Source organism: Strigops habroptila, chromosome 4, assembly GCF_004027225.2.
Source record: "Strigops habroptila isolate Jane chromosome 4, bStrHab1.2.pri, whole genome shotgun sequence".
Lineage (NCBI taxonomy): Eukaryota > Metazoa > Chordata > Aves > Psittaciformes > Psittacidae > Strigops > Strigops habroptila.
The window spans coordinates 80,237,193-80,261,655 of NC_046358.1; the positions used below are offsets into that span (position 1 = coordinate 80,237,193).

The window sequence follows — 24,463 nt, forward strand, 5'->3', positions numbered from 1 at the left end:
TTAATTCCTTTTTAATTAATCTGAGTTAAAGCTTTGATTTTTGTGGGAAACCTGGTACCAAATGCAACATTCTGAATTTAGCAGAAGGATCTCTTCCAGAAGGGATCCCCTGCAAGCCAAAAAGTACATAAAGCCCTCTGGGGTCACTGGGTATGCTACCAGAAATGACCGCACTCTTGCATGCTAGCAGAAGCATCATTCTCCTGCCAGGAATCACGGGTGAGAAATGTAGAAACATACTGCTCTCCAGTGGAACCAGAACACCAAAGGCACTTTCAGATCCTACAGCAACAAGTGATGCTACAGATGCTTTTTGTACAGGGAGCAGGCTGCTGCTTCTCTTGCAGCCTCATATAGCCCACGTTTAGCTCCAGCAGCTTGGTGGAAATAGCACTGCCTCCCACTGCTCTCCAGGCCTGCTTGGAGCAAGATAACAGCAGGGTGAAATTCAGGAGGTGCTCTAACTGACCTAGTTCCCTTCCACGGTAGAGCTGGTTAAGCCTAACCTACAAAAGCAACAATAAGTAAAAGCTGTTTTGATTGCTACCACAAAGGGCAGTTAATCACCAAAGGCCAGCAACTCTGTGGTTTCCAAAGGAAACCAAGTGGGTGATTACTAGCCCAGCGTCATGCCCAGCTGCAAGGGGTTCCGTGGCCTTGAAGAAGGCAGAACAAACTGCGGAGAATGCTCTGGAAGAGCATCATGAAGGTCAGCTGGTCCTGCCCTGTAACTGTGCACAACCCCAAACATTCACTTTACGGGTGCAGAGAGATGCGACCCTTCTGCTACGCCAGGTATCCCACTTCCTGGTGGCAGATGCAGCAACAATCCTTCCTTAGCATGGAGGCATGAGCTCATTGTGCTCCTACAAAGGACTTTGGACTATGGCCCACTTCCAGCAAGCACAGGAGACTCTATAAGCTTTTCTACAAAAGAACACCCCGAGCTTTGGAAATGTTTATTAAACCCTTTCTTCCTTGTTCTGCAGGTCATTGCAGTTGTTTGGAGAGATACACCCATAGCTCAAGGTCTCCCAGGAAGACATAATGACGGTTGGCTCGCAGCAATGTTCTCTCTGTAAATAACTGCAGTGATCAAGGTTAAGCTCTTTGTGGTTGAATGGATTCTAATCTGAGCAAAGTAAGGGGGAATGTGTGGGCAAGGCACTCCTAAATGCCAAAAGGCAAAGCTCTGCTGACCTGGAGCCCTCTGGGGACTCCCTGGGTCAGGATCCCAAGCAGCAGGGTGCCTGCGGTTGGTGCAAACCAAGCTTTGCTGGAGAAAAGCTATAGGAAAATTACAACCCACCCACTTACAGATTTCTATTACTGTGTTAACAGCTTACATAAAGATCTTCACCCCAACACAGTCAACACTTCCTCCTGCTTCAGGCTATCCCTTCCACACCTGTACAATTACATCGAGGCTGGTAGTTCGTATATCACTCCCATCTGAACCTTGTTTTGCAAGCGTTTGCACATCTCCAACTCCCAGGGTCTGTCAGCAGGTGGTGCTTGGTGGCAGCGCTGGTGCAGGCAGCACACAGGCAGGCTTCTCACACAAAGATTGATGGAGGTCTGTGGGACTTACCTTGCTCCTGGTGCCACACGCAGCAGAGTGGCTCATCAGCGTCAAATAGCTCCATGAAGAAATCAATGCCACTGACAAACGGCCTCCCCTGTAGTGCAGATGCCTCAGCTCAGCGTTTTCAGAATACAGATTTTCCCAACTTTGTGTCAGGCTGCTGGAGGGGTTTCTCCTTGGTATAGGAACAGGAAAGATAACTACGGACTTACAGCTTTCCTTTGGCTTATACACTGCTGCCATTTTAAAGGAGCACAAACCTGGATACCACAAGCAAAACTAAAATAAATAGGATTTACACAGAAAGGCTTTTATTAACGATCAGTATGTTGGCAGGAATAAATTGAAGCACATTCTGGGACTTTTCTTCTCCCACATGACTCTTGTGTGGCAGGGACTTGTCCCATACAGCAAGTTGGGAAAATTGTTTGATCCCAGGCTCGGCGCTGACTACAGACTTGGTTTTCCACCACTTCTGTTGCATTAGATCTCAACTGAGACCAGCTGATGGTCCTCACCAGCTCTGAGCTCACCTTACAGCTCCACTAAACATATTCTGTTCTCCAGCTAGTTCCCTACAGCCAGGAAACATGTGCCTCTGCCAACTCCCTGAGCTTCAACTACCCCTTGTCCTGGCATGAAGGGGACAGTGCTGGGAGGCAGGACACAATACGCCCATGGATCTCGACGGGATGAGGACATTCTCTTCGGGTTGGTGAAAGGTCGCCTTGGTGTTCCCAATTACTAATTCTGTTACTATTTGTGAAGGATGAAGCGTGCTCTGGCTGTTTTGGTGGCTCAGCAGCACAGTCAGTCTGAGCTATGCAGAGTCCTGCTGGCTATATCACTGTAACACTACAGAGGCACTCCAAGCCTGCAAGTAGCAGAGAGCACTCTTCACTTCAGCATGCCATGAAGTTTTTGAAACTGCTTTTTTCCCCTCAATATCCCTCTTGCAGCAGGTCCAAAACATAGGCCTTGGTCACTACAGCGTCCCCACTGGTCCCTCCTTCAGTGTGTGATCTGAGACATTTCATTTAAAGGCAGCTATCACTCCAGCTTATGGTCAAAATTCAATCACTCAAGACAAACTTCACCCATTTTACTCTATAATAGCCTGGAGATCAGAGTCAGTATCAATTGCCTTAGGAAAAACACACACCTAACTCATGCAGTAACTGTATGGCCAAACGACAGTGCAGAGTAACATCCGAAAGATGAAACTACTACCGACAACAGCCCGGACTACTCCACCACCATTGGTGGTGAGTTCTTTCACACCTATCAGGATTCACTTCACCTTGTAATATTCAGGGAGCACAGAAGCATGAAATTTGATTTCTTTCTTCTGAAGATGCTGGAGATTAATTCTTACTTGGTATCACTGAAAGAAAGCTCTTGTTCAGTGGTTTAATATAATGTCTTTTAATATCTGCTTCAGCAATAAAATCTCTGCTTTCTTTTCTATAAATGTACTAATCTTACCAAAGGATATAATTTGAACAGTAGAATGAAGCAGAATAAAAATATGCAGCTGCACACAAACAATCTTTTCAAACAAGAACCTGCTCTTAACTATGTGCAGAGTGTTCAATCAGATTAGACCTCAAAAACAATTTAAATCCCAGTTCCAACCATCAATATGAAGAGCAGAAAATGTTTTTTTACCCTTTCCTGGATCTCTGTGTGTGAACAGATGCACAGTGGAAAGAAGGAGAAGCAAAAGCAGTAATAGGAGACAGTAATAGCAGGAAAGGTGAGATATATCAAACAGGGAACACCAAATAAAGCAGAAAGTGTAGGAGAACTGTCTTGGCAAACAGTGTGTGTATCGCTGTCTGCAGGCCCTGACCCTAAAGCTTGTTGCTTGAGAGCCAGATGTATAGAGAGAGAAATGATTCAGTGGGTTAAAAAAATGAAAAACCACCTGCAAGCAGGGGGGACAGGGCAAGAAATCCAGTGCATCCAGAGGATTTACAAATTTATTGTCTGCTTGAAACATATTTCTAGGGAGCTAAAAGGCCCAATTATTTTGTCTTGAACTCAGTATTAATTAAGAAAATATCAGGGATCTTAAAGACATTCTCTGACCTGATTGCTCATCTACTCTATGGCCTGCTACATTACCTGCTCAGCTGCCTGTTCTGGAAAGAAATACTGTATTTCTTAGATAGCTAACTCTTGATCTACACTGGGTTTTAACATAAAGCATTTGCTTTTAAAACAATAAAATTATCCAATCCCATTTACATGGGAGAGAGACACAAATAAATACCAGTTACTGAGACAACAAATAAATTCAATTCTTGTCTCCACACTGATGTCACTATAAAGATATTAAAAAAACATATGGCAGCTCTACTCAAAGAAACAAATATATTCATCATGAAGTATTTCAATTAAATGAAGTCAGGTGAAGTCAGTTAGTTACTGTTGGTGTGGTAAATAAAAGCAGAATCACTACCTGACTGGTGTCTGGAACTAGAAATACTCTCCCAACAATAATGAAGGTTAAAAGACTGCAAGAAAACCCCTCACCTCAGTACCCAAGAAGACTATAGCAGGGTGAGAAGGAAATCAACCCAAAGATGGGTGTTTAACAAAAAGCAATTTGCAAGTACCGCAACAGCTTTATTTCCACCTGACAAGTAACTGCTGTAAGCACATTAGTAATGTCCACGTTAGATTAATCTGTAGTTCAATATCTACACGATAAAGGGGTTTGTTTTGTCTTTTTAAGACTTCACCGTTCTTAGAGACATGGAAAACACTTCAGGCAGTAACTGTTTTCTCCAGGTTCTTATGGATCTTTAAAAGTAGGCTAGAGAAATTAAAAGGGAAAAAAGAATACTTGAGGAAAGCAGACAAAGGCAGTACTTTTGCTCATTTTTTTAAAAAATAATCTTATTTTAGGAAAATTAGACCTTGAAAAAGGTTCCTTCAGGAAACACTTCCTAGTGCAATATGAACAGAACGTACAATATGTACTATATTAAGAGTTATGCCTTCCATACATGAGGAGTGAAGATGTCCGTCTTCATCACAACTTTTCTTGTTTTGCTTCTGATTTCTCATCAATCAGGTCTTTAAATCCCAATTTTTCCAGTGGTTCATTAGCCATAAGTTGCCTACATTAAAAACAAGAAAAGAACTTTTTGCATAACACAGTCTATAACCCATAGAAGAGCATAATTTTCTATTTAATTTAGTATTATTGATTTCCTATTTCATTTAGTATTATTTATTCTAAAGAAATCCAACATGTCCATACAGAGTGACTGCCTTAGAAACTTCAGTTTTGGGACAGCAACATTCAGGGATACTTTTCTCCTCAACAGCAGCTTTCTAATTAAAGGCATTGTTTCCTGATTTTAGATACTGAATAAGAGTTTCCTCAGAAACTGACCAGACTCTTGGTTATCTTTAATTAAGAGACTTAAAGTTAATTAAAGACTTAATTAAGACCTTCCTAAAACTCTACCTGAATTTGTGCCATTTACCAGTGAATGTGGCTTAGAACAGCATTCATGGTGCCACTCTATTTTGCTGTAGTGACTTTAAAGCAGGTTTTGATTTGCAGCCCTCCTCACCACCAACCCATGCAGTGTATGCAAGTCCTTGTATTTAAGTGCATTTAATAACACCCTCTGTGCATTTCCCAATGAGCTCCCTGACTCAGCACTGTGCAGAAAGCACTGCAAAGCAATGCAAGAACAGAAACATCCCTGGAAAAACAATACTTTTTTTTTCCATTTGAACTGAGGAACAAGTTAAACTTTTCACTTACAAATACTAGCTAGAAAAGTAATAATAATAAAAAAGCTTCCTATTGAGAAAGCCGGTTGTGCGCAGTGGAAGGCGGCCAAGTCCTCAGAACTCTCTGAATGGGACAAAGCCATCAAAACCAAGCCAAGCAAACTGCTGAAGCCACCAAGGGCACCTGTTCTCACAAGGCTCCTCCCGCATGAATGGGGTCCCGTCCCGTCCCCGCTGCCCCCGCCCCGCCTGTACCTCTCCATGCGGCACTCCAGGTAGGCCATGGCGCGCTGCCGGCAGGCACCGCTCTCGTAGCCGCTGTCGCGGAGGCACTCCATGAACCGCTCCTTGAAGGCGCTGCACTCCCCTGGAAGAGACAGCGAGGGCAGCGTTACCGCCGGGCTCGGGCGGCGGAACCGGCACCGCGGCCCCCTCACCCGGGGCGCGCTGAGGGGAAGCGGGGCGGGGGGGAAAGGCCCGGCGCTAGGCCGCAGGGAGGCCAGGCCCGCGTTACCGCACCGAAATGATCCAGCGGGAAGGCGCCCTTGTCCGGCGGCCGCGGCTTGAAGCTTTTGCTGCTGAAGTTCATGGCGGTGGACATGTCGCCGGCGGGGGGTGAACGGGCTGGGACCAGGTCCCTCCCGTCACTCGCTCGCCACAGGGGGCAACCGAACACCGAGCGGCGCCAGAGCGCCGAGCGCATCGAGCGGGGCACGTGACCGCCGCCGCTCCGCAAAGGGGCAGGGCCGCGCCGCTATGGAAACGGCGTGGGCATTGCTATGGCAACCGGAGCGCCTCGCTCTGCGGGGGGTGGGGGGGATGTCACCATGGCAACGCGATAGGAGTGATGTCCCTGCAGCAGGCCGCGGCCGCCGGTCACCATGGAGACGCCGTCGCTGCCCGCCATGGTGGGCCCGGCCGCCGGGGTCGGTCCCAGCGGAATGGGGGGTTCGGGTCGGTGGCGTTCCCGCTGCCCTGCCTCAGCTCCCACATCCAGGGCTCGATCAGCCGCTGCTGGTAACAAATAACTGGTTTCTCCTCATAGAAACCTTTTTACGTTCCTCATTCACCTCAGAACACTCTGAATGGGAGAGGTGAGAGCGATGGTTGTGGGCAGCCTGCCTGCTGAGGGGCAGGGAAACATGGCTTGTCCTCTTGCGTTTGTTCATTTGGAGATGGAGGGACAAAGAAAACTCAGAGCCTCGGATTAGCAGCTCAGTTTATATACAAAAGCTGCTCCCAGTTCCACCCAGGAGCTAGTGGCCAAGGCCCAGGCTAAGGCCAGGCTCCTTCCCCTCCACCACAATTTCCTCACCTGCCACTGGTGAGCACTGGGTCTTGACTTAAAAACACACGTTTGAGGACCAGGCTCTGGCTGGTGGTGTGATCCGAGAGCCCTGGGGATCAGCACATGGCTGAGGCACCCCCAGGAGGCAGCATCAACTTTCCTTAGAACTCCAGCAGGACTTCGGAAGAGCCAACCCGGTCCCGCTGCGCTGACGTGAACTCCATCAGTGGACGTGGTTGCTCATCCTTCATTAGCCCTCACGGTTTAACATCTGTGCACAGACTTGATGGACAGCACCAAGTTATTTTAAGCCTCCTACAAGCAATGGACGAGCAGATGGCTTCCCATCTCGCGGCAAGACAAGAGGTCATTGGCAGATGCTGGGGAAATGGTGAACTTCCAGATCCTCAGGACAGAGAACCAAGAAAAACACCCCTTTTGCCTGCAGGTTTGCAGCACGCTCTCTGCAGAGCCTCAGATCTCATCCTGAAATGAGGATGAGAAATGGCATTAATTTAACCCACCCGAGTGTTAACCGTGTATGACGCTGCTAGTGTCTTTTTTCTTCTTTGCCCATAGCTGCAATTGGTGTAAGATGGCCTTCCATCTGTTTTAAGTTGATTTTCTTTTAATTAAATGATGGAGATAAGTAGAAAGAATTCGAGGCTGGGGGGAAGAAAAGAAACAGCTGCAATTGTTAAGGACAGCCATTATGGAAATATTACCTGCAGGCCCATTTAAAGTGCATTTTGTTTATGCTTTGATTGCTTTCTTATTACAGTATTGAAATTGTAAATGGAAAATTACACCGGGTTCTATTACATAAGCAACTGGTTTACACAGCCTGAAATATAAGGTTTTATTTATTATTATGTTTTCAGAGCTGTGAACAATAGATGGTTTTTATTATATGGTAAATAGGACTTTTCCACTTGACTTCGTTATAACACTTAACAGTAAAAGGGAGATACTCCTCTTTCAGAAATACATGCAGCAAACTGTCTCCCAGATCTTAGAAGACTGAGCAGCAGAGAAGCAGCTCTGTTTTATCTGGACAAGTTTAACTGAAGTGTCAAGACACTTGATTTTAACAAACTGCCCAAATTATGTTCCTTAGTTTGTGGCATAGTGGTTGACTTGCTGAATCGCCATGTGACGAAGGAAGAAATCAAAGGAAAAAGATATGCAGGGATCCCACAGTGGAATTATTCCCAAACAGACTACGATAATCCTTTCCACTTCTGTTTAATATCTTTATCAATGATCTGGACAAGGGGATCGAATGCACCCTCACTCAATTCACAGATGACACCAAGTTGGGCAGAAGTGTTGATCTGCTGGAGGCTAGGAAGGCTCTACAGAGGGATCTGGACAGGCTGGGTTTATGGGCCAAGGCCAACTGTATGAAGTTCACCAAGGCTCAGTGCTGGGTCCTGCACTTGGGTAACAACAACCCCATGCAATGCTACAGGCTTGAACAAGTGTGGCTGGAAAGCTGCTTGGTGGAAAAGGAACTGAGGATGTCGGTCAACAGTGGCCAAGAAGGCCATTGGCATCCTGGCATGTATCAGAAATAGTGTGGCCAGCAGGACCAGGGCAATGATTGTACTGCCCTGCACTGGGCACTGGTGAGGCTGCACCTCAAATCCTGTGTTCAGTTTTGGGCCCCTCACTACAAGAGACAAACTGAAGTGCTGGAGCATGTCCAGAGAAGGACAGTGAAGCTGGTGAAGGGCCTGGAGCACAAGTTTAATGAGGAATGGCTGAGGGAACTGGTGGTGTTTAGCCTGGAGGAAAGGAGGCTGAGGGGAGACCTTATCACTTTCTACAACTACATGAAAGGATAGGACAAGAGGAAATGGCTTCAAGTTGCGCAAGAAGAAGTTTAGGCTGGATATTAGGAAAAATTTCTTCAAAAGAGGGGCTGTCGAGCACTGGACCAGGCTACCCAGGGAAGTAATGGAGTCACCATCTCTGGAGGGATTTAAAAGATGCGTAGATGTGGCACTCATGGACATGGTTTAGTGGCACCTCTGGCAGGGCTGGGTTAATGATTGGACTCGATCTTAAGGTTTTTTCCATCCTAAAGGATTCTATGATTCTATGCAAAGGCTATATCAACTTGCTGTATTATATTCAAATGTTTTGATTACCTATTATAAACTCAGTGTCTTTCTTTGGAGTCTTAAATTTTGTAGTTACCCACATTCAGGTCAGGCATAGTAGCACGTGTTTGGTTATGCTTACTTAATGTTTTTACTGCAAATGTCAGTTGTATCTTCTAGAGTTTCCTGTAAAGGTACAGTTTGTCTTAGACTCTAATACATGTGCTTTAGCAGTTTAGTATGTATTTTTCCCAAGGAGATCAAATGAACCCCCATTAGATAACCAGTGCGAAGAAAAAAATCTCATTTGCAGCTTAAGCCAACCAGTTCCAAAAGAATTCAGTAAAAACAGTGCCACAAAGAGCAGTGCCACAAACAGAGAATTAAATGCTCTTCACATATTATCTTTCAAAGAAGTGAGAGACTTTCACAGCACCACAGAAATCTGAAATAGCTGTTTCAGTAAAAAGGTGCCCATTGTACAAGAGAGATCAGATAATTTGTAAAGCATGCACTGTTTTACAGTATTCACAGTCTGGAGTCCTGAGCCCTTTCCAAACATGAGAAGGCTCCCCAAACTAGGGAAAACCTGGGATCTTCCTCTTTCAAGTTGTACAGCTGGATAGATGAAAAAAAACCAACCCAAACCTTTGCTTGAATCAGAGCTGTTAGTCATTAATTATGGAGTAAGGAGTCATTAATTATGGATTAAAGTAACATTTTAAAAATGTCTGCCCTTTTGCAATGTTGTCAGATCACACTGAAAACTTATTCCAATATTGCTGCTTATCCATCAGCTGAACAAATGTACCTTCAGAAGGAGTCTTTACACACTTAGCATTACTTCTGGAAGCACCAATCTGAGTAATACATCAGGGCAGAACCTTCCTTTTTATGGACAGGGTAAAGTCCAGGACTTTCATTATTTTCTCTCTCTCATCATGGTGCATCTTTTAAGAGCCTACAGATTCAAATTATCAGGTAGTTAACTTGAAAATAATTTATTGACAAGCCATGAAAGGCTTTGAGTAAAGTACTAGGGGATTTTGTAGCTTGACTTGGGATAGCTGTAAGAAATTAATCAGTTGAACAAGACCAAGCACATTCAGGCACTGGAATTTGTGCCCTTGAGACTGCTGTTCCCAGCCCAGGCACAGAACACACCTCAGAGAAACATCCTTCCAGGATCACTCATTCCTACGCCTCACCCTCGCACAGCAAGCATGCCGCCAGCTCTTACATAAGGTCTCTTGCTACATCACTGCCACAGGCTGTTGTAAGCCATTTTTCTCCCTTTTAGTTCAGGTTCCTAGACAAGCAAAAATGCAGAATATTGCCAGAATAGTCTGGGGAACGGGGATTTCTGTTGTGGATGATTAATGAAAAATTATTGTTTTGCACTTACAGGGAAATCATAGATTCATGCTAGTAAGGTCAGGGCCTTAATACATTATGTGCTCTACAAAGAACGATAGCTCATTTTCTGTTATGAGTGAGCCAAAAACTCAGCAGGTTAGAGGGGAATGTGGTAGAAATAGTAACTGCACTGAAAGCCAAAGCAAACTGCTTTCTCGCTTTGTGGGTTGCAATTCTGGTATATCTAAATCCACATCTCTATCTGCATCAAGACAGGGAGCCCAAAAGTAAGCTGCTGGGACCCTGGCTCTATTGACACATACTAACTAATCATCCTTTGTGGTATGTCCCAAATTGCCCTTGGATTAATATGATTTCTGCAATACTGTGTTGAGATAGACTGGAGCTAGGGACCCAAAAAAATCCTTGGAGCTATGTCAAGGCATTCGATCTGTTCAGCCATCTTTTGAAAAGAAATGCTTCATAACCTTACTTCCCCAGTACTAACTTCCCAGGTCAGGCTGCCTTGGCTTATTGGCTGAAGTGTGGGGTCTGGAAGAGTATTTTTATAGATATGCATATTATAAAGTATGTTACCAGCTCTGAATCCCAGGATCTCCATGTATTTTGTCACTGAGTGAGACTCATGAAGGAATGACATCTCTTCAGTCAAGAACAAGGCTTTTAAAAGCAACAAAATTCTTGAGAATGGTTTGTGGCTAAAAGGAGCAAATGCTTAACAGGAGAGGGAAATACTCTCACCCTAGGTTCTGCACAGAGACAATGCACTAGTCATGTGCACAGATATTACATTTTCTTCTCTCAGTGACCAGGCCCATCACATACAATCTTTCAGCTCAGAATATGGAAAAAACCCCAAAGAATCTTTCAGTGAAATTTTGCAGCAAAATAATGATTTTTTAAAGTATATTTCAGGAGTCTTTCTTCCCAAAGTAGATGTGTACCACTGATTTGACAGATAAATGAAAGGAAATCCAGGACAAGTTATTTGTATCAAAATGAGCATAGCAAACACTTGAGATAGTGATCGCTACCCTGTAGTGATCCTGTAGAAATACCTATTTGCAGGATGGGAAGAAGCAGGTGTAAGCCAATAAAACAATGCCATATTTATAAAAAGTTGAAAGAGGTCAAAGTCAGAAAGCTTTTGATTTCTTTTTGCACTGGCATTTTTCAAGGTGAGCAGAATCCATTAGCAAGGAGCAGCCTGAGTTTTAACGCATCTGAGTCTTTAAAAATGTTAATGTTTAATAGGGTGTGCTCAAGCTTTATATATCCCTGATAACAATGCATGGGCTGATAGGCATCTCCCGAGGTTGTAAATCAGAGCCTTGCAAGGCACACAAGCATGTGGTGTTCACTCTCTTGGTTTATTATGTTATCAGAACTCATTGACTGAATTATGGCCTTATAACAGCTCTTTCTTGGCATTATCCTACTGTTACTGTAGCATTATTAACCTGTGTCCCAGTAGAAGATTATATGTTGTTCTCCAGATGAGCACACAGAAGTTAGATGACTCTGTGGCTGTTTAATATACAGGCTCATTTTCTAGGAGGAACTGAATATTTCCCTGAGCTATGCCCACAAAGTCTGCTTAGCTGAAGATTATATCGATTCTGGTTTGGGCGGGTAGAAAGACAAAGACATTTGAGTGGGGAGCAACATTTTCTCCCCAGTCTCATGTGGGATGCCTCACCTGCAAGCTAACAACTCTGCTGTAGTCTCTGTTTGGGGTTGCATACTGGAAGCCAAGATATGCGAGGAAAAAGTGGAGATGAGGACATTATGTTATTTGTATTTTAAAACTGCAATGATTCTCTCCTACTGGAGAACTCATCTATCATTTCCCATAGTGCAGGTATCAGTTCAGCAGGCTGCAAATCCATAGGCTCACTAATTGAGGAAGAATTTCACCCTATATTATCACCAGGAACAACCTGAAGCTTTAAACAATCTGAAAGCTCTTAAGAAGGCACTCTTGCTTTCTTTGGCAGTAGCCAGCTCTACTCCAGCAGAGCAGTGGTGGCAATATGTAAACAGAAACAATAAATTTCCTCCATTAGTACTCAACTGGGCCCACGCAGGGTTTTTTCATCGCTCTTACTGTATCTTATAAAGTCTCAAGAGTCTCAGCAGACACACCATTTGCTCAGAGAAGAGTCTGGCCCAACAGGATACTCTTAAAAATGTCTGGGACAAAAGGGTGCAGACCAGGACTCCATAGTTGTGCAGCAAATCATGATATGGATATGATCATCCATTGCCCTCCTTTCTCTGCCCACCCTGCCTAGTCCTTTTCTGCACAGGGCAGCTCCCCTGTGAAAAACTCCACTCCTGATAACAAGCCTTGGAGAACAGACAGATGTGCAGGCACCTTTTTCATGTCAATCTAGTTAGAGTTTATTAATTCCCCTTGCCTTTGGCTAATGTACTTTTATTATTATTAATAAATAATCATCATTTTTCCATCAGTGGAGCCTGCACCCGGGACCCTTGCAGGATTCTAAGAAAAGCATTTATTAAAACTAAAGATTTCTAAAGGGTAGAACAGCAACACAGCCTGGTAATCTGACAGAAACTGCAACAGGGGGGCAAAATATCCCCACTTGAGAATATGTGACAGAGCATCAGATTGGCTCCTTCCCCCAGGAGCCACCATTTAAAACTGTGGCCTCCTGTTCCTGATCACTTCTGCTACGTTGTCATGCCCCAAGGATGCAAAAGGCTCTTGGGGAGCTGTTGCCTGGGCACGCGGGCTCTTGCAGGACCATGCCCTGGCATGGTGCATGACTCAGTTCACCTGCAGTGCCAGAGCTGTTGCTGTGTGCTCCTCCTGGCAAAAACTCTGCAATAGCTGCCCAGGCAGCCACTGTCCTCCATCCTCTGCCTGGGCAGCTGCAGAGCCTGACCCTGGCTCCTCCCAGGTTACAGAGATCCAGGATCTCTTTCCCAATCTAGGCAGAAGGATTGCCTGGACGGGAGAGGGCTTCTCCTAGAGGATTGCATGCCTCTGCTCGTAAACAGGCAGGACAGACAAGAAAGAGTCATCGCCAGACTCAGAGGCAGGGATGGACATCCAGGCACACAGTCTTCTGGACAGTAAACTGTGAAATAGGGACTGAAGCAGTTTCAGGGTCATCTTGGGATTGCCAGTAGAGGATTTTTGGGACAAAGATCAATACAGAGTGAGCAATGAAAACACTGTCTTGCTCAAGGAGGTGATTTTACTGGGGTGGCAGGAAAACAAAGAGAATCAGAGCTGTCACCTGTAAGTAGACCTACTCCCATCTGCAATCCTGAACTAGCACATCTTCATGCCACCATTGTTCCAACTCCTCCTTGGTCAGCCTTGTCTTCCCTGAGGTCTTCCTTGCCAGCTGTCCCTTGGGCCATGCATTATTGTGGGCTTTCTCTCCTGTGTCCTGCTTCCTCCATTACATCACCAGTGGTCCAGCTGAGCCCTGTAACCTGGCATCCTGACAGCAATCCAGCACAGTCCCTTAATTCTGTGCCTGAAATCACATAGACCACAACATGCCCACAACACAGATTTTCACTGGAAAACTAACACCTTGTCCCAGTGTTGTAAATGAAATAGGAGCTCCAGATTAATATAATCCATGTTTCAGAATAAAATAGGGTGCTTTCTTTGGCAGAAAAATAAAGTACATCTGGTCCAAATGGATGTAAACAAGACCTCAGGCTCCTTTTCTCCATGTAAAGCCACTTCCCCAGAAGGTGTGTTCAGGTGATGCTATAAAGGGACCCCAAGATGCTCATACCCTAACTTTGATTTAGACATGGCCATACAGAGTTTGCTGCAGTACATGGGCTCTAGCTTGCTGCTCTTCCTGGCAGCAGGGCTGGTTGCTCTCCTTTACTTTGTTACCAGCTTGAAGAAGTCTGTTTGCAGTTTGCCTCCTGGGCCACGACCTCTTCCTCTGATCGGAAACTTGAATGTGGTGGACCTGAAAAAGCCGTTCCAGTCGCTGACAGAGGTAGGGTCTGAGTGAGCAGGCAGAAGGAAAACATGCAATTCCTGAAATGAGAAATACAACTAGGGAAATGGAGATGTGATTGTGCTTGCATTGTGTAGAGGGCAGAAATTATATATTCGGTGTATAGCCAGGCTGGCAGAGTGACTACCTTTAGAGGTGTATATGCACACACACGTATTTACTTATATAAATATAATACACATATTCTTTCCTTTATACACACGCAACTGGAGAACCCACCCCTTGCAATCAGCTCCGTATTGTTGGTATTTTGAGCCCCTCAGGGTCTGCAGGTAGAAGAGTCAAGCTGGACCAGTCTGCTGACAGATACGGGCTATTTGCCCTGAAGGGATGCCTCACTGCAGATAAACCTTTCCCACTGAAGGTAGGTAGGAAGGAAGAAAAGGAGAAAGGAAGGAAGGGTACCATCCCCACAGCAGAGGAAATCATAGAATCACAGAATGGTTTGGGTTGGAAGGAACATTAAAGATCGTCTAGTTCCAACCCACTGCCACAGGCAGGGACACCTTCCAGTCAACCAGATTGCTCAAAGCCCCATCTAATCTGGCCTTGAACACTTCCAGGGAAATGGGATCATATGCACATTTCTTTCCAAAGCTAAATATATTCCTGCAAGGCAAAGCTTGACTCCACCTCCCCAACCCTTCCTCTGCACACACACACTGCCCAGGGTTAGTTAAGGCTTGATGCATGGCTTTTGTAAGTATACGTAACAAATTGCTTTTTGTTATGCAGCTCCATCGATACTTCCATTTCTAAACGAGGAAAAAAAAGACTTAAATATTATAAAGCCAAGTGCGCTGTTTGTTTCTGCTGGGTTCCCTTAGGGTGGTGGGGACAAGTCAATGTGAATTCAGATTTCTTCTGGTTGCTGTAGAGACGGTTGAGGTGCTATGAGTAACCTGTCACATACCCTATGTGTGTGTGCTTACCAGACACTATGATGGGGGAAACCCAGTCCGCAGTGAATTCTTTCAGCCACCTGAAGAGCTGCAGTGAGGAGGGAGTGCAGATACCGAAATTCTCTGGGTAGTCATAGAAGAAAGGGCATCCTGGGCTGCAAAAGTACAGAATTCCTGTAGCAGTCATGCAGTGTTCACCTGCCTTGATTTACAGTGCAGAGGATTGTGCAGAGCGCAATGATGGGCTTCTGGTCCTCAGCTCCCATCTGATCATAGGTATATTTGAGGATGCTGGTATAAAAGAACAACTATTTTTGGTGGTACTGGGGTATTTTATAATACAAATGTCATGCGAAAGCACCAGACTTACTTCCTATAATCTGCCAAGCAGCTTTTTTAGGCTTTTAGACCTGCCACATCCAATACTTGTGTTGCTGAGAATAAACAGAGTTGATGCCAAGAATACAGTACTAATGCAAAGAAATGACCACGGGAAGGCTAGGAGTCATCTGTGATTCTCTGCCTCTGGCTCTGCCACACACTCTGTGAGCTGCTGGGGATGAAAGAACCAGCGTTAATGTTATCTCCCAAGCCGTCAAACCACCGTTTGATGAAAACAAATTCAATTTGTCTGGTGTATTAACAGGAGCTGCTTCTAATCTGAAATTCAATTTTCAGAATGTATCTAATACATAGCAAATGGTAACCCAGGCGCATCGGAAACAAGAAGACATTTGGAGCGGATGGCTTGCAGTGTGTTGAAACCCAGTCTAAAATACCAAGTGAATGATTAGATTGTCAAAGCCACCCTTCTGTGTAACAGATGATTCAGATTTAATTTGCTATAGAAGCCTAGAGCTCCTCTGACATTATCTACAAGAATCTGCTTCCTAGTTGGATTCAAGTTTCTGGTGGCCAGCAAATAATTTTGCGATGACTGCAACACTCCGCACCTTGCCATAATTAGAGACAAGTGCTGTCCTGAAAGAAAGACTTATTGTCTAGCTTTGTTTTTGTAGTGTTTGTGGCTTCGGCCTCAAAGATGTGTGCACAACCGCTTGCCTCAGGTCACCAGCATTAAAGTAAGCAGGCCTGCCTCAGCTGCCTGCTACAGCAGTTTCCAACCAGCCTCCAAATGGTAGTATCACTATGCTGGCCTGTTAGTGCAGAACACCACAGGAATGCAATGGCATTTTATTGACTTCTCCGATAGGAGCAGTGATAGCAGACACCTTGTTGTGCAAACAGGGTGCAAGCAGAGATGCTGGCAATTGATAGCTGTTGCTCATTAGTTGCATTGTAGCAGCACCTGGAGACTTCAGGCAGGGCTGGGAGGCTCCTTTTGGGCTAGAAAGCACCTAGGGTGGCTAGTGCTAGCGTTTGATCTGCTTTAGAATGAACATATTCATTCACCTTGACAGCTCTCCAAGATATACGGCAATGTCTTCACTGTGCATTTTGGACCCAGGAAAGTTGTGGTACTGGCTGGATATGAAACCATCAAGGATGCCCTTTTAAGTCATGCTGAAGAATTTGGAGAGAGGGCAGAAATACCCATATTCAGGAAAATGACACAAGGAAATGGTAAGTGACCCTTTGGTTGGTTAGGGTTTTTTTAGTTTGTCTATGTTCATTATATTCTTACAGGCAGGGATAATCATCCTCTTACAGATTGCTTTTTGTCTATATAACAGTGTATCAAGCAGCTTTGGTACCAGTGTGTAAGAAGGCCTTAAAAACGTTTCTTAACCACAGGTAACATAAGGATGTTACACCTTTATTTTAGGCATAGCATTCAGCCATGGAGAGCTATGGAAAACTATGAGAAGATTCACCTTGTCCACTCTGCGAGATTTTGGAATGGGAAAGAGAACCATTGAGATTCGAATCCTGGAGGAAGTAAATTCCCTTATCAAATATTTTGACTCCTATCACGGTGAGTGTCAAGACTTACATCCAGAGACAGAAAACATGTCGAGCAGAACAATAAAGATTAATGAAAGTTTAACTCTGAGTAAATGATATCTCATGGTTAAAGTTCAGCATATGCTGAAGTAGGTTATTAAACTTAAGGCCTTAAAACATAGAAACTGAGTTCCCTGCTATGCATTCTGGGTGGTGAATGAGGGTATTTTTTGCCATAGGAGACCAGACTAAAATGAGCATAATCATATTGTCATTTGTTTTCATTTCTTGAAATACAGGGAAACCATTTGATACAAAGATGATACTCAACAGTGCTGTGTCCAATGTCATCTGCTCTATATTGTTTGGAGAGAGGTTTGAATATGATGATCCTGTATTTCTAACTTTGCTGAAGCTGATGAATGAAAACGCTAAGCTGCTGGGCTCCCCTATGGTGCTGGTAAGAACTTGATTTTATGTTTTAGTTTTAGGTTTTGGGGTAATACCCAGTTTGTCCTCCTGGCCTCCCACAGCTTGCTTCTTGAGAACAAGAATATTATCAGCAAGCCAGCCTGTACGGAACACATCTGTGGTTCTGTATCCACAACACACAGATTCCCAGGCCCCTGTGTGAATCTTATTAGTAAAAGAAAAAAAATCAAAGTCTTCACAAAGGAACTATTTTACCCTCTTTGAAGAGCAGAAGCACAATACGTCTCTCATATGAGAGACTGGTCCTGAAACGCCATCTCAAATCTGTCTCCTTGTATTACACACACCTTCAGTAACTGTCTTAGTTCTGCCGCCCCTGGAGCCAGGTTTGACAAACTTCTTCTTTTATTTTGGCCACTGAAACTCAATCTTAGCAAACTATCAGCTGACATAAGCCTGTTCCTTCCTGACACAAAGCTTCAGCTTTGAATGCTGGTGGAGTGTCTTTCTGAGCTGCACTGAGATCTGTGGCTGGCTCTAACTCCAGACTAGCTAAGCCCCAAAACCACCATGCAAACACAGGTCAGAGTTACACACTGTGTACAGAGACTCTCCAGAACGAGGCACCAGCTAACAGCTAATGGCTGGTGTTTGTTTAATTGTCTGGCAGGGCAGCTAGTGGACTCCTTGAAGATGTGCACACCTCTTATGGGTTGATGGGGTGAGACCCCTCCTTTTTCCTGGCAGCATGTATGTCTATGCTCCTAGGAACAGCATAGTTGGGTTAGCTTGGTGCTGTGCCTCAGTTAGTTGGCTTGGAAAGCACTATGTTGACACAGCAATATTGTCTGTCTGTGGAGGTGGCCAGTTCAAGTCCTTTCTGCTGCCATAGGATGTGACATACCTGAGCTCTTTTCCTGGAATAAGTATGATGCTCACATTCCCATCTTTTACATCTGAAACCCTGTGCCTCACCACCTACACAGCTGGAAGCCCTGAAAGAAGATTAAGCTGATGATTCTCCCAAAAGTCATGACAAGGACTCATGCAGATATACAATAGAGAGAACACTCTATTTCTGCAGCAATTCATATCTACTTGGACTGTACAAGAGAATGTGGGGGAATTATGGCCTAAAATGTCAGGGCACAGGACAAGGGACCAGCAGTGTGATTTGAGACAGCAGTATATGTTCAAAATGCCAATTAACAGTGAGACTTCTCTTGCTCCACAGTTATATAATTTCTACCCATCCCTTGGATTTCTCTCTGGAGCTTCCAAGACTGTGCTACAAAACGTCAGTGAACTGAACGCTTTCCTCCAGAAGCTCTTCCAGGCACACAAGGAAGAGTTTAATGAAAATCACTTAACAGGTTTTGTTGATGCCTTTCTGATGAAGCAACAGCAGGTACTTTAAAGCTAAGTCTCAGAGTCTTTCTGTTCTCTTAGCTCTGACTTATTATTAGGACTGACCCTCTGTGTGGGACTGAGAGTGAATAGAAACAGAAGAACTGCAACGAGCAGAATATATCAAAGCTAATACTCACAGTGAGCTGTGCTGTACTCGCTCCATAGCTCCATTGAAACTGCTAGTTATAGGGATCTAGTTGTCAAGATGTCCCACGTGAGTGAAATAAGTTACCACTCAGCACACATAAGGAGGAGATCATCCTAAACCTTCCTGCAAGAATGGTACAGTGATTAACTTCATTGCAGTAACTACATTCCAACTAACCTAATATCTAGACCTGGGGATTGCACATACACCTGGGACCAGACAAATTCCATAGGCCCTTCCGCTGAGAAAGTCATTTCCACCACTAAACATATAGTTTCCCAGAGCATATAAAGTCACAAAAAGCTAAATTGCAGAGAAAATGCTGGCAACACAGTCATATATTGGTATCACTTGCTGTAGAACTTATGGCCATCATCTGTATGTTTTAAAGGAGTCAAGGAAAGGCCAAACTATGTTCAGCAATGGAAACCTGATGTTTTCAACTCTGGATCTCTTTGCTGCTGGGACTGAGACTACTTCTACAACTGTGCGCTGGGGTCTTCTTCTGATGATGAAATACCCAGAAATTCAGAGTAAGGCTGAGGAGTCCTCTTGTACAATATACTATTCCATGCTTAAGGCTTTGGTTGTGGAAGGGAATGGAACTCATTCAGTGTTGTCTAGAGTAATTGTTCTGAGTATTCTGAGAGAGATAACAACCGTTGACTTTACAGAGGAATTTGATTCAGCTGGATTGCAATAAAGCAGCCCAGCCAAGTGGGAGAGGCTGAGCGCCAGTCTACAGTTAACAGTAAAGCTCCCCCATCGTTATTCCCCTGCAGGCTATGGGCTTACGTCACTAAAGGTCTCCTCAGGAGGTGATTTTGATCTGGTTTCTGTTGAAGGTTATGGGGTAACAAAGGTGTGTAATCAGAATCAGGCATGGGATGCACTGTAGTGACTCCAAGCTCCCTTGGCTCAACAACAAACCTGAAAGAACCACACCATGTCCTGATTACACACTTCTGCTCTTCCCGAATACCCCGCAAAATTTTCCATTACTTCATCTTGGCCGAACCAGTGGCAATTTCAGTTGCAAGATAAGAGGGTTATCAGCTTCATAATCCTTTCCTCCCTCCAAGGAAAGATTCAGGAAGAAATGAACCAAGTCATTGAACCAGGAGAGATGCCTAAGTTGGAGGACCGGAAAAAAATGCCTTACACAGATGCAGTGATACATGAAATACAAAGGTTTGCCAATATTGTCCCAATGGGTGTATCACGATCAACTCCTACCGATGTGAATTTCCAAGGCTATGTGATTCCTAAGGTGAGCTTTGAGGCTAGCAGCTTCCGCTGCAGATTTCTTACAGGTTTGTTTAAAGCAGGTAAGAATCAAGATAGAAAAATCTAAAGATGCCACAATGCGTGGTTTAATCTATGATGTGATCCTTTGTCTTGGATCCAGAGTAGTTGTTATAAATACGCACTGGACTGTGGTCTATTACAGTCTTTGAATCCTGAATAACCAGAGACTTTAATTAAATCATGCTGGTTTGAATTTCTTATATCAAATGTGGAACCTCTGCATCAGCATTCATTCATTCATTCATTCCCTTTCTTTAAAGATCTGACTCTAAGAAGGGACTGTTTTGTGGTCCAAAAAGAGAGCAGCAGTTACTGATAGCAGGCAGAGCTACAGCGGGGCAGGGAAGCATCCCCCAGTTCTATTTGCCATGGCTCAGTCTTATTTGCCTCTTCACATTTGAAAAAAGCAAGCAGCTAGCCTTGACTAGGAAAGTGATCTGCTCCAAACAGCTACTCTGAGTTTCTTTCATCCCTTTCAGGGTACAGAGATTATTCCACTGCTGACCTCCGCTCTGAATGATGAGTTACACTGGAAAACCCCCGATCAGTTCAACCCTTCCCACTTCCTGGATGCCAATGGGAACTTCATTAGGAGAGAAGCGTTTATTCCATTCTCTATAGGTGAGAGGGTGTTTATTCCATCTCTATAGGTGTACCACCTGGGGCTAGGCTAATGGCATGGTTCCCCCTAATTCTAGGCAAATATGAAAGTCAGGGACACAGAATATAGGATAAGGGATTTCTGGTCATTTCTCCTGTCCACCATTGCTGCAGGTAACCACCTCTTTGGGAGATCTGGGAGACACTGATCTACCCACAGTCACTGAATAATTTCACATACCTACAGGCTTCTGTGTGGTTTGAGACTAAGTCAGTAGCATCTCTAATATGCAGGAAGGAGGAAGGAAAAATTTCCTACCTCAGCAGCCTGCTCTTACAGACTGTACATCCAGTTTAGAAGGTCTCAGCCATCAACAGTAACAGTTACAATGCTGATCATTTACTTCTCTCCTGGTTGTTTTCAGGACGAAGGGCTTGCCTTGGAGAAGGACTGGCCAAAATGGAGCTGTTCCTCTTCTTTGCTGGCTTGCTCCGCAAATTTGTTTTCCAACCCCCTCCAGGAGTGGATAAGTTAGACCTGGATCTCACTGCTGATGTTGGCTTTACCTTGAACCCCATGCCTCACCTGGTTTGTGCTGTGCCCTATGAATGATCAAACAACATGGAGTTAGAGTAGTGAGCACTTCAAGCTTGAAAGCAAGTCTAGTTAAGGGGAAAAAAGCTGTCTGTACCTGAGCTTTAGGGGAAGAAAGACACCAGGCACTGTTGTTTTTCTTTCATTCATGCCATTCTTTCCAAGAGCTTTTGCAGTGTCTGTCTAATGCGGATCCTTCAGACACCCCTGAGTACTGCTCTCAGAAACTGTGATTCATTCCTGGAACAGCACATCAGAGATGCAGTTTTCAGGGCTGTTTGAAAGAATGAAATGGCTTCAAGCCTCCTCTACAGATGTAACCCATCAGAGGCTCGCCCCTAAGAGCCTCCACGGGGAATTTCTCAGCCCACAGTCTAAGCTCTATAGCAGAGCCAATTTTCAATGGCCCAGCTGGAGACAACAGACACTAAATGGATCTAGAAATCTCTCTAGTACGGTTGTTCAGCTGAGCCACAGACTGAGTTTCCATTGTGCGATACAACCTGCCTTATCTTTATTACAGAGTCCCAGACAGGAGGGTGTAACATGGGCTGATGCCAAGAGCCAGGCATGGGACAGTTATCAGAAAACATCTAAGTGGTTTGGGAAGTGGGTTCATTCCAACTCACACTAGGCACTTTATGCTGAAGAACCTATTTATGATGGGGCCAATCTAGCAGCTTTCTGCTTCTGAGAAAGGCATTTCTACCACTCCCTCACCTCTCCTGGCTTCATGCTGGCTCTCACACTTGTCTGATCCCTTAGTGGGCCATCTTAGACCCCTAAACGGCCAGAAAATGACTGGCCACAGAAAGCGAAGAGTTTCTGAATCAACATGGCTAAAGCTGGACACAAGGCCAAGGCAGTGTGAGGGTGATGCAGCCTGGGGCTGTGCAGCAGGACTTGCCACACTCCCATCAGAGAGCTGAGAGAGTCTCAGCCCTCTTCTCCGCTTGCACCTTAGGAGCTGTACTTGCTCTCTAGACCCTCTCTACCCTCCACAGAGAGAGAGAGAGAGAGGATTCTTCAGTGGATGATTCAACTGCCACAAGGTCTCAATTGCTCATTCTCTCCATTGACTGCACGGTGAACCATCATCCACAGGCTCCTAATTCAAACTTCAGTCTCATATATCAGGTGTGTTAGGAGTAATAGGGACAATATTTTCCATTTGACTGAAAATACAGTTTAGAAAATGCTGCTGTCTCTCTTCAGCCCTACACTAGGTACATTGAGGCTGCGTATCTGGTGTAGAGCTGCAGACAGACAGCAACTTCAAGCTGTCTTCCTCTTCAGACATTCCTTGTGTCAGGGATAGGCAGCAAGGTCTCCAAGCAGAGTAACAGACCAGCCTGCACTGCTGAGCAAATGCCACTGCATAGGCTCCCATGGAAGTTACACGTGCTCAGCACACAGCAGGAGCAGGGCCATCACAGTAAGAACTGCAAGTGAGATTTTGGTGCTTGCAAGAAGTGCTTTGGCCACTTTTGTAGGAACTGAAATTACAAATTCAGAGCTGGTAATGCTCATGTTCTGCCAGTGGAGATCCTGCATCACTGTCAAGGCTAGTAGGATTTTGAACGTAGTCACTGTGAAAACAGATGTAAAATGGGTAATAGAGACTGGAAAGAGGCACAGGTTAGGCTTTGTTACCAAGTCATTCACCTGTACCATTAACTTGTCCTATGAGGTCTCTGTAGAAAGCTGGCGACACCCCAGAGACTGTGGCTGTCCTAAAGCAGCTGTTTGATTACTACAATTAATGATTTATTTCATGTAGCAGCCATTGGGAGTAGGAACACCTACGTGTACCCGCAAGACTACACCAGTTGAGGGAAGCATGATACGTGTGTGAAATCTGAATAGTGGTGCAGGTACAAGAGAGGAGGCTGCTTCGTGTGAGGTGAAACAGGGAGGAAACCACAGGTGGGTTAGGGAGCAGTGAGTCATTGAAGATGCTTTTGTGTTGGTTGAGGCAGGAAAGGCAGGCTGGGATGAAAAGAAAAAAGGGAGAAACAGAAAGGTACAGAGACTGAGGGGGAAGTTATGGTTAATAAATAACATAAAACTAAATCTGCTGTCACCTAAGGCTGATCTATGCTGCAAATGGAAGGAAAGAAAGGAGTAAGAGAATATGAAGAAATGACAAAGTGGGGCAGTCTTTGGCCAAGACACAGACTCTTCACACTAGCTTTAGTTCATGCAACTAAAGGCAGCACTTTAATAGTTGCACTGTACCTTGTGCTTGTACTGGTATTGCACTTGTACATGCATTGTACCTACCATAGCACTAGCCCCAGCTTCTGGTCACATCTCAAGGAGTCTGCCACTCTTGCTTATGTTTGTTTTGCTGTTGCTCTATTTGCAGTGTAATTACAGCAAGCCTGATCTTATCTCCTTCTTAATAAATAAATATTTTGCTCTGTTGCTGTCGATCCATCTGTTGTTGTAGGATGAACTTGATTTGGGGTCAAACTGATAAAGTTGGGCTGCACTACCTTTAATACACCCACTCTAGACAGGGATCCCTGGCAACATGCAGCCAGGACACGTTTAGCAATGGAAAGAGTGAGCAATACTCATAGCCACAAACAGCTCAAAGGAAATAATTGAATGTCCAACCTCAGAAAATCACAACTGCTGCCTGAGACAGGACGTGGCTCTGAATGGGTCTCTGCTGTGGCCTCTTACAGTGATTCCTGCCCTTGCTTAGAAGGAACTCATCATGGTAACAGCCAGCAGGAGTTATCTGAGGCTGCAGTCCTGGATGCATTGCTGGTCAAGAATGGGACTGATGGGGAAGGTGCAGAGATTTGGGGAGATTTAAGTTAATTTAAAGGATGCAGGGCTGGTGCGTTACTGGTTGGCTCTCCCCAGGCTGGCTAACTGGCAGCACAGTTTGGTGGATGAAGCCCATGCTCCACATCCTCACCATCACTGGCTTCACATGCTGTGGCAGAGGATTGCCACGTGGGCACGAGGGATGGAGAGCAACCCGGACAACCTGGCTGCAAGCACCCCGAGGGGTCT

General features: G+C 44.8%; 2 protein-coding genes across 3 annotated transcripts; one reads left to right on the plus strand and one right to left on the minus strand.

Moving 5' to 3' along the window:
* Positions 1 to 1,874: 1,874 nt before the first annotated feature.
* On the minus strand, positions 1,875 to 6,072 carry LOC115607621 (cytochrome c oxidase assembly protein COX19). Of its 2 annotated transcripts, XM_030485119.1 has the most exons (4): positions 5,861 to 6,072; positions 5,597 to 5,708; positions 4,600 to 4,713; positions 1,875 to 4,406 (listed from the first exon to the last, which is right to left on the minus strand). In XM_030485119.1, the coding sequence occupies exons 1-3, from the start codon at positions 6,042 to 6,044 to the stop codon at positions 4,626 to 4,628; spliced, it is 384 nt and encodes a 127-aa protein (XP_030340979.1). In that variant the 5' UTR covers positions 6,045 to 6,072; the 3' UTR covers positions 1,875 to 4,406; positions 4,600 to 4,625. The 2 variants fall into 2 exon arrangements, with proteins under 2 accessions (XP_030340979.1, XP_030340978.1); XM_030485118.1 differs by having other exon boundaries at positions 1,875 to 4,713; positions 5,861 to 6,065.
* Positions 6,073 to 13,763: 7,691 nt separating this feature from the next.
* On the plus strand, positions 13,764 to 21,451 carry LOC115607620 (cytochrome P450 2K1-like). The gene is made up of 9 exons (XM_030485117.1): positions 13,764 to 14,112; positions 16,457 to 16,619; positions 16,822 to 16,971; positions 17,240 to 17,400; positions 18,607 to 18,780; positions 19,322 to 19,463; positions 20,013 to 20,200; positions 20,718 to 20,859; positions 21,264 to 21,451. The coding sequence occupies exons 1-9, from the start codon at positions 13,915 to 13,917 to the stop codon at positions 21,449 to 21,451; spliced, it is 1,506 nt and encodes a 501-aa protein (XP_030340977.1). The 5' UTR covers positions 13,764 to 13,914.
* Positions 21,452 to 24,463: the final 3,012 nt, after the last annotated feature.

Excerpts from the sequence above, each read along its gene's own strand:
- LOC115607621 (XM_030485119.1), bottom strand. The coding sequence starts at position 6,044 with ATGCGCTCGGCGCTCTGGCGCCGCTCGGTGTTCGGTTGCCCCCTGTGG. Across the intron at positions 5,709-5,860 it reads CTTCCCGCTGGATCATTTCG|GGGAGTGCAGCGCCTTCAAG; the intron begins GTGCGGTAACGC and ends TGTCTCTTCCAG. Across the intron at positions 4,714-5,596 it reads CTGGAGTGCCGCATGGAGAG|GCAACTTATGGCTAATGAAC; the intron begins GTACAGGCGGGG and ends TTTTTAATGTAG.
- LOC115607620 (XM_030485117.1), top strand. The coding sequence starts at position 13,915 with ATGGCCATACAGAGTTTGCTGCAGTACATGGGCTCTAGCTTGCTGCTC. Across the intron at positions 18,781-19,321 it reads TTCTGATGAAGCAACAGCAG|GAGTCAAGGAAAGGCCAAAC; the intron begins GTACTTTAAAGC and ends TATGTTTTAAAG. Across the intron at positions 20,201-20,717 it reads AAGGCTATGTGATTCCTAAG|GGTACAGAGATTATTCCACT; the intron begins GTGAGCTTTGAG and ends CATCCCTTTCAG.